At 44.1% G+C, this 9,133-nt stretch overlaps 1 protein-coding gene across 3 annotated transcripts in view; it reads left to right on the plus strand.

Moving 5' to 3' along the window:
• The window catches only part of EPC1 (Nucleotide-diphospho-sugar transferases superfamily protein), a 34,838-nt gene extending 26,155 nt beyond the window's left edge, over window positions 1–8,683 (plus strand). For all 3 annotated transcript variants that reach the window (XM_087384046.1, XM_087384047.1, XM_087384048.1), the window contains one exon: window positions 8,311–8,683. In XM_087384046.1, the coding sequence (XP_087240172.1) occupies window positions 8,311–8,471 (161 nt within the window). In that variant the 3' untranslated portion in view covers window positions 8,472–8,683. The remainder of the gene's footprint in view (window positions 1–8,310) is intronic.
• Window positions 8,684–9,133: the final 450 nt, after the last annotated feature.

Consider the following 9,133-nt stretch of genomic DNA (forward strand, 5'->3'; position numbering starts at 1 on the left):
ACTATAGCAGGTCTGGGTTGGCACCTGCCCAGTTGGAGTCGGCAGTTGCCCAGTCAGGCTATTTGAATTCTGGGTCGGCTATTTACCTACTGGGTTGGAAGTATTTTGGAAAGGGGCTCTAGCTCCTCCTCGCCTATATAAAGAGAGGACCCTGGCACATGCTAGCAGCAACACTGAAGGGCAGCACAGACTGTGGAGTGTGTAGAGCATTCAGCTCCCTCTGATATTGCAGGATTGCAATCAATCCTAATTGCTGCTTTTACCCAGCACCTTTGCTGGAAGTGTTTAGCTAGAGCAGATTTTCCCACGCTGTAGATGTCAGTTCTCTTTCTCTCCTCTTTGCTGGGTTTTTTTTCCGAGTGAGGTTTTAGTTGTGAGTGCCTCCATAAGTGTGTGGAAAGAGTTTCCTAGACCTATCTGCTGTGTTAGAGGTTCAGCTAGGCCTCTATTTCTAATTATGTTGGCTGTTCTATTGGTATCTATTACTCCAGATCTAAGTGACTTTTGTGAGGGATTCTTGTGGGCACTTGTCAATTGAAGATCATTTCTTTCCTTTGGTGTTCCGGTTTGCTGCTGCATGGGAAGTCTAGCAGGGATCAAGCTGTTCAGGGTACTTGCCTAGATCTTCCAACATGGACTGGTCCACTTCTCTCCCGTGGAGGCAAAGTGGAAGCCCTAGAAAGGGCGAGTGTGGAAACCAACCACTCCGATCGATCCCCCTTTCCGGGGCTGCAAGCTAATCGCTGTCATCTTTAAAGCCAGAGGATACTCATCCGTAATCTCCAAGTAGTTCCACGGCCCAATCCTCCAAACCTCCCATGGCAAGGGTTGACCGAGGCTGGACCTTGGACCTAGAAGCTGGGAAAACTTGCCACTTGACCCCGGCTTCTTCGAGGAGGCAGAAACCTGAATCTAAGAGGGAGTGGGCTGCAGTTGAGTGGAGGAAGCTGCAGCTTGGGGAGAGGAGGGGAAGACTCAGCCATGCCCTTGCTAGGCGGCTTGGGGTTTGCTAGGGGGGGACGGGAGGTGGAAGGAAAGAGGAGAGATGTAGAGAGGAGGCGGGTGGTGAGAGTGACTGCAGCAGGGGGACAAGCAGGGAGGGGGGGGGGGGGGGGGGGAGAAGAAGGCGAGGGGGGAAGAGGCGGAGGAGGGAGATCTAGCTGAGAAGGCGGGCATGCGGCCACCAAAGTGGGGGGAACTCTGGAGTTTGCTGTTGTACAGGTGTCTGAGTGCTCTCAACCCCTACTGCTTGTGGTTCCATCGAATTATTAAAGAAAGTCTCATTCTCTGGAGTTTGAGGGTGGCTTGTTGGGGTACCCTCCGATTGCTTTCCTTGTAACTGGGAAGCTGCCTCGTGCTTTGCCCTCACACACTCGCGAAGTATGGCACAACGCTTATGGTTCTTCAAAGCTTTTGGTAGGCTTCTTGCGCTCCACCTTGGTCTAGGTCCCCTCAGAAGGCTCTAGCCAGGGGGTGTGGGACTCCATCCACTGTCGAACACTCGCTGTGCTCTCTCTGGACGCACTGCCCTCTACTCTTGGCGAGGTTGAGGGGGGGCCTTGCCAATTCCCCTCCGGAAATGCACCGTAGATTCTGATCTGGTAGATAAAAATCTGGATGCATTGCCTAGAGTCTCAACAAGGATCTCCTATGGTAGAGTCTCTGGACACGTAGCTATCAACTTGAGGCAAGGAACTGCTATCTCTAATGTTGCTATCTAAATGGAGGGAAGGATAGGCCGATACTCCTTGGTCAGTGATTGAACTACTTTCTTTGTCGCTGCCAAAAATCCTTCTTCGTGAAGACAAACAAATTGTTGCGCCATGGAAGGAGAGGAAGGGGGGGTGGAAAAGGAAATGGAGAAGAAATAAAAGGAAGGGGCTCACAACTAAGGACAAGTAGGCACAAGCCTTCACACCCCTACTCTTTGAGCAGAAAAGGAACAGTAGAAAGGAGAGGCTAAAAACTGAACTCAAGCTCACAAGTAGAACTCTGCTAACCCAAGGGGTAGACCTGCTCTTCTTGTGCTGATCCTGATGGCACGACCAACCAAGAAACACCACTCCTACAAAGCGTGAGCGGCTTAGACCAAGAAGGGGCTGATTGCGGCCAAAAACACTACCAAGAATGAGGTTATAGAGCCCTACTCATGCTGGGAACAGTGTGCTGCCCCACCTTCAACCAAGAAAGCCTCTGCAATCGTAATAACTAGGGGCTGCCAGTCGCAACCTCTGGGCCAGCCCAAAGACATCCATAACCTGGCCGTGACCAGCCATGACTTACTAGAACACAGTCGCGCCAATGGTGCGCTCAGCTAGGAGATGGCGCGGGAGGCAAATAGCAGCCCAGGCCTAAGAAAAACCACCGGGAACAGTCTCCAAGGAGCACCCGAGTAGCCGCAGCAGTTTCAAGCTCAAAACGGGCAGGCTAGCTCACAAGCTGGGCTTAGGGGGAGGGGAAAGGCTGGAAAAGAAGGGGGAAGGAGGAAGGAGAGGACGGGAGGGAAGCAGAGAGGGGGGATGGTGAGGCATGCATAACTTGCTTGATAGCCCTTCTAAGCTCCTAGGAACTAGAAAACACTTGGAACACATTTCAAATTGTAGAAGGTATAAAACTTTAAAAGTGAACATTTAAGGTTGAACAATGAACATTTAAGTTGCGGCCTGCTGGTATTGTGATAATTCTTTCTATCTTAAATGGTGCGTTGCCCTATCAGCTAGATTTAGATTTAGATGCTCGTTGGGGAGAGACTAAAATGAAAATGTTTAGACCTCACAAGCAGTTGTAGCTTGAATGAAGAGATTTTGGACTACCTTTTGATTAGCCTTCTCCTTTAGTGCTAGCCTTCATCATGGCTGAGTCTACCCTTCACCTCCGGAGTGCCGACAGAAACTCAGTACGAAGACTTTGTATAAATGGATGCTCACGTATGTGTGGGTGTGTGGATTTGTATGTGTGAGAGCATATTTTTATACTATGGTCTACACCCACTGTTGGGCGCTGATGACGTCAGTGGGGATGTCATAGTAGCTAGTCCCTGCTATGCATGATGGAGTTTATGGTTTTCAACCTTGTGAGTGACTATCATGAGATTGAAACTGCACTATGTTGTGTTTTTAGAGGATGAGTTTGGGAATGTTCCTGGATTCATCTAGGTAAATGAACATTGCTTTCCATAATCTAACAAAACAAGTAGAGTACATACTTGAGAAATACTAGACCATAGGGACAAATCTATAAGAAACAAGACAATGGTTGAATGGAAGGGCTTCTAATGTACATATCCTTGCCCAACTAGCCCAAGGTTGCAAGAACTTCCACACTCTCCCATTCACCACCCTTTCTCCATCCCATCAGCAATTTCGAACCAAAACCAAAAAAAGCTACAAAATTGCAATTTGTGATTCACAATTTGCAATAAGAGTCAAGAAAATTGCAATATTTGATTTACGCAAAAGATTGAAAAGTTGCAATTTGCAAGCAAGAATCAAGGAGTTTGCAATAACTTATTTGCAAAAAACCCCGTGGAAATTGCAAATTGCAATAAAACAATTTGCCCAAAACTTGCTTGTAGACTATAGAGACTGTCATCTCAGAGCTCAAGGCTCATGCTTTAACTTGTGCAGTGTAGAAACTAGAATCCAAAGAGCTAGGTTCAAAAGGGGCCAATAACAAATTCATGCTAAATAATGGTTTTGACTTGAAAGGGGCACATGCAATCTCGAATTATGATGCACCACACTTATTGCAGAAATAAAGGAGGCATGAAGCGAAAGGGTACATAATAGGCCACACAGTCTATGGTTAGTCCGTACACATCGTACGGCACAAAGTAGACACCATACAATTTGTGTCGTACGATGTATATGAACTGACTGTATGTTGTGCGCCCCGTTGTTTAACTTCTGTATGAGGCCTAAGCGATTGGTTGGGAGACGTGGCACAAAGGTTTCTTACCTTTGTGGAGTTGGCAGCCTGACATGCGTCCACTTGCCATCAAGAGTCAGCATGGACCAAAATGGACCAATGTGGATAGCGATGGATTGACATGGGTTTGTAAACGCTGCTTCCTATTCCATGTGGATTTCTCACAATGGTCACAGCACATAGGAAAGTGTGCTCAAAACATGGGAATTAATAAAAGTAGTATATAGACATAAAAGAGGCATGAAGCGAAAGGGTACATAATAGGTCACACAGTGTATGGTTAGTCCATACACATTGTATGGCACAAAGTGTACACCATACGGTTTGTGTCGTATGATGTTTATAAAGTGATTGTATGTTGTGCACTTTGTTCTTTAACTTTTGCATGAGGCCAACGCAATTGGTTGGGAGACGTGGAACAAATGTTTCTCATCTTTGTGGAGTCGGTAGTTTAACATGCGTCCAACATTAATGAAGAGTCAGCATGGACCAGTGTTGGTAGCAATGGATTGACATGGTTTTGCAAACGTTGCTTCCTATTCCATGTGGATTTCTCGCAATGGTCACATAGCACATAGGGAAGAGTGCTCAAAAAATGTGAAATAATGAAATCACTATTTCTTCGTTTTCTTTAGAGGTATGCTATAGGTGCAGGCATATTGCAAACGTTCTTAAAACCAAACAAATGTATATGGTTAGAACTATGCTTCTGTTCTTACTGACAAAAGCAATGCTTGTAAAGAATTAGTGAGACAACTGTTGTTTCTCTCTCTCTCTCTCTCTCTATATATATATATATATATATATGCATGCCCTTTGGACCATGCTAAGGACAAAGTAAAGTGTACCTTTTATTTCTGTAGTTCTCCTCCCATATAATATATATATATATATATTATATGGGAGGAGAACTACAGAAATAAAAGGTACACTTTACTTTGTATTAATATATATATATATATATATATATATATTATATGGGAGGAGAACTACAGAAATAAAAGGTACACTTTACTTTATATTATATGGGAGGAGAACTACAGAAATAAAAGGTACACTTTACTTTGTCCTTAGCATGGTCCAAAGGGCATGCATTAGATAGGTGACTGGGCTTGTGCATTGAGTCGTGTCTCATTCTCAACCATAGTGTTTGAAATGCATAAACACTTCTGATTTTGCCTTGAGACCATAGACCCAAGTGTAGTTGGTGAAGTCATCTATGAATGTAACAAAATAGAGATAACCCCCAAAAGCAGGTATCCTCATGGGACTGCAGATATCACAGTGAATAAGCTGTAATTTTCATGTAGCTTTCATTGCACCATCCTTCTTGAAGGGAAGTCTATGCATCTTGCCAAGGATGCAACCTTCACATGCATGATGAGGAGGCGACTCCAAAGGAGGCAATGCATCAACCATATCATGCCTGTGAAGTGTCATTAAGCTGCCATAGCTCATGTGTCCATACCTGGCATGCCATAACTACACATTCTGCATCGCAGTAGTGGGAGTGCTCACTGATAATGCAAGATCGGATCTTTTTTCATATAGATCAAGCTGAAAAAGACCCCGATACAAAGTGCCAGACAACATCAAAGCATAGTCATTCTCTTTGTCTTTGACTGCGCACTTGTCATCATAAAAGAGAACCTGAAATCCTCCTCTATTGAGTGAGGACACCGAAAGCAAATTCTTCTTTATGCTTGGCACATAGAGAACATCTGAAATTCTGAAATTTGTGCCATCAGTGGATGTGAGAATAATGTCTCCCACACCACATTGAATAAGAAGAATTATTTGCACAAGTCACCTTTTTGGTGGGTGGAGGATGCAGAGATACAAACAGACTCTTGGAAGTGATGTGCTTTGAAGCACCGCTATCAAAATACCAAGTATTCAGTGTCTCATTGACATTGAGAGAGCATGCATCCTTTGAAGGATCATAGCTGCAAGTCAAAAAAGCATATGGGTCATCATCATTAGTGGCTGTAGCATCTGAACTACCCACTGAAAAATCTGAAGTACAAAACAGAAAGGCGTAGTGCTCTTCCACAAAGTTGGCTGCAACATCTCCCCCATCGTGAGAATGTGGAGCTGATGCATCTGACACAGCCATACTGGAATCCCTTTTCTTCTCTTTGGCTATGCGCTTCTTGCATTCTCCAATACAATGACCTGGCTTCTTCGAATAATGACAAATGCCCTTCTTTTTTTGCTTATCTGCATCCCTCTTTGCCTTATAAGAGGGTTGTCCTGAATCAGCTTTATGCTGATGTGTGGGCTGATTGGCATGTGGCTTTTGCTGCCCTTTACCCTAGGGCTCGAACTTGGAGAGCATGGCATGCTTGCCAGCCCGGGTTGCCATATTTCTGCGCGTCTGCTCCTCCTGTAATAGAAGTCCTACCAACTCGTGAAAAGAGAGAGGATTGCCGCCCCCCCTCAATGACAAATTCAACGAGGTGTGGAAACCGAGATAGGACTCAGGAAGATAATTCAGAGTGGTGGTGATCATCTTTGAATTCGGAATGACTTCATCAATATTCAGCAACTGTTCCCTCAAGTCCTGAAGCTTTGTGAGGTGAGAATTCATGGAATCTCTCTCATCCATATGCGTATGGGAAAGCTCTTGCTTCATAAAGGAAACTCTGGCATCATTTCTTGCTGCAAACATACTCTCTAGTATCTCCCAAGTTGCCACAGATGTCTTGCATGACCGAATGTGAGGTATAATGAACCTCTTGACAGAGAGAGAAATCACCGAAAGAGCTTGTGCATCTCTCGAGTCCCATCCTTTTCTGCTCTATTGTGGGAGCTCCTGGAGCGGCTGCTCCAACTACTTGTGCTGCATTTGCACCTCTACCCCTGCCTCCAGCTGTAGGAGTGATAGGTGTAACCGCTGTATCTGGTGTTGCTTCATCTCCATTGACATAATCCCAAAGATGTCTGCCAACCAAGATATTGCGAACCATGAAACTCCACAAGGAGTAGTTGGTGCCATCCAACTTATCCTCGTGTGTGAGAACTCCGAACACCTCATTGGGGTTGTTTTGAACCATTTTCACCAGATAATCTCAAAAAATACAGCAAACTGACCCAAGTAAAATCCCTTTTTGGGATGTCAAGTGCACAAGTAAAATCTGCAAAGAAAATCTGCCGACAGTGACAAATACTGTCACAGCCTATCAAAGGCTCAAAATGCACTTCAATGCTTTGTTGAATGCCAAAAAATCTGCAAATAGAATCTGCAGAAAGGGGCAAAAGTCTGCAAATTGACTCGTACCGAGTCCAAAACTGCTTGCAAACTTCCAAAATGCTCTTTTACCTACAAAATTACAACCCAAATGCAAAAGCCCCAATTTCTTGCGGGAAATTGCATACAAAAGAGGGCAAATGTTCTGAAAGCTCCAAGTGTTGCACATTTTGCACTCTGCCTGCAAAAGCCCCAAATTTTGCTGCCAGATTGCAGTGCAATTGCAAAAACCCCAAAATTCACCAAAACTTGCAGATCTACTGCAATGTCTGCTAAAGCTTCAAATGTGCTCCCAAAATCGAAGCCAAACAATGGCTGAATGCGCAATTGAGCCTGCAAATGAACCGTGCTTGCAAATCACGGACACCGGACACCTTCAGCTTGTAAAAATCTGCAAGTATAGAACTGTACGAACGAAATTGACGCAAAAGTACGAAAGTGTACGGTCGAATTTGACGTGCGGTACGAAAATGTACGGACGGCCGTATGGAACTGTACGGATGAAACTGTCGCGTGGTATGGGAATCCGTACAGTCGAACAGACAGAATGCGCAGGTGTATGGACGGCGACAGAGACGATACGGAATCCGTATAGTTGTACGGACTGTACGGGGGCTGATACGCACGCTCATGCTGATCATACTTGAAGTCTGGAGTTAACTAGATTTTTGGATCCAAAGCAATATGGTCTGCTTGCTGGAAGACGCTCCTGAAAATACTTTTATGTTAGGGAACCTTAAGTTTGTTTCATTTTTCTTCCGCATGGTTTTTCAGAATGCATGTCAAGAACACGGAGTGCCCTTTTCCTCGTCTTGAGCACCCAAACCAAGGAATGAATTGCGACCTTCAGTTTGCTTTGTTGTGGCGGTTCTTTTTCTATTTTATAAGTGCATGCATACTGAATGCTTCTTTTGCCTATCTTGTGCTCTTGTTTGCATGCGCTTCAGGTTTTATTACTACGAAGCAGGCAGGACACATGTTGATAGAGAACTGACACCTAGAAGACAAATTACAACTGTTTGAGTAATGAAGCCTGTGATTGGTAGAGTAAATTGAATTTGTATCCTATTGTCTTAGTGATATGCCCCTGAAATCCATTGAAATATGTTCATTGTCTGATTGCTCTCATGCAGGTAGGTTACATGAGATTGGCTCGACAGGCATCAGCAGTCTGAAGGGACACAGCAAACATCGCACTGATTGCTTAAACCATTTCGTGAGCTTGTATGGTGGTATGCCCTTGGTTGCAAGCACTGTCAAGGCTGTTGACGGCCGTCATCAGTGGTTTTGGTGATCCTTCTGATATATGGCATGTAACAAGAGCTCTCTTTAGGCGCTTGTTCAGTGTTCCATTTTTGTACTTTAGCAGACCTCTAGTTAGGAGTTTTTGTTGCGATATGTGCTCATTGTTTTCAGGGATTATGGAAGTATGCTTCTGTTATTGAATGTGCTTATCAAATGACAATATCTGCAAGGCAGTTGCGTGTTCCAGATTTAAAAAAAGTAATGCCATGTGAAATCTTTGTTCTTGGATGTTGTTCAGGCACAAGTCTCTAGTCATCTTTCTTTGTCAATCTTTGTGTTATGATTTATTAGTTTCTTTGGGAAGAACACAACATAGGGATGCATTTTCAAATTCATTGTGGTCCAAATCTTTCTAGTGAAAGATAGTCGTTTGGGCTTAGGGTGCAGTGTGGATCTGTAGCTGTGCCGCTGACTGTTTTGTGATTTAATTTGAAGTAGGCTTAAATAGTGCTACATTTAAAAATAAAAGTTTTCTAGCTAGAAATCTTAAGAAATATGTCTTGTTTATGCAATTCGTTCAAAAATCACACTTTTCAGAATGAGATATGTCCGTACATTGGGCATTCAAATATCATCAGGACCTGAAGGTCTCGTTAGATTTCAAGAGGTGCAGACTGACTTGGCAGATGATGCAGAAGTTAATCTCAATGT

The sequence above is a fragment of the Dipteris shenzhenensis genome, chromosome 13 (genome assembly GCF_047967505.1).
Source record: "Dipteris shenzhenensis isolate YYH24624 ecotype China chromosome 13, Dip_SZ_1.0, whole genome shotgun sequence".
NCBI lineage: Eukaryota > Viridiplantae > Streptophyta > Polypodiopsida > Gleicheniales > Dipteridaceae > Dipteris > Dipteris shenzhenensis.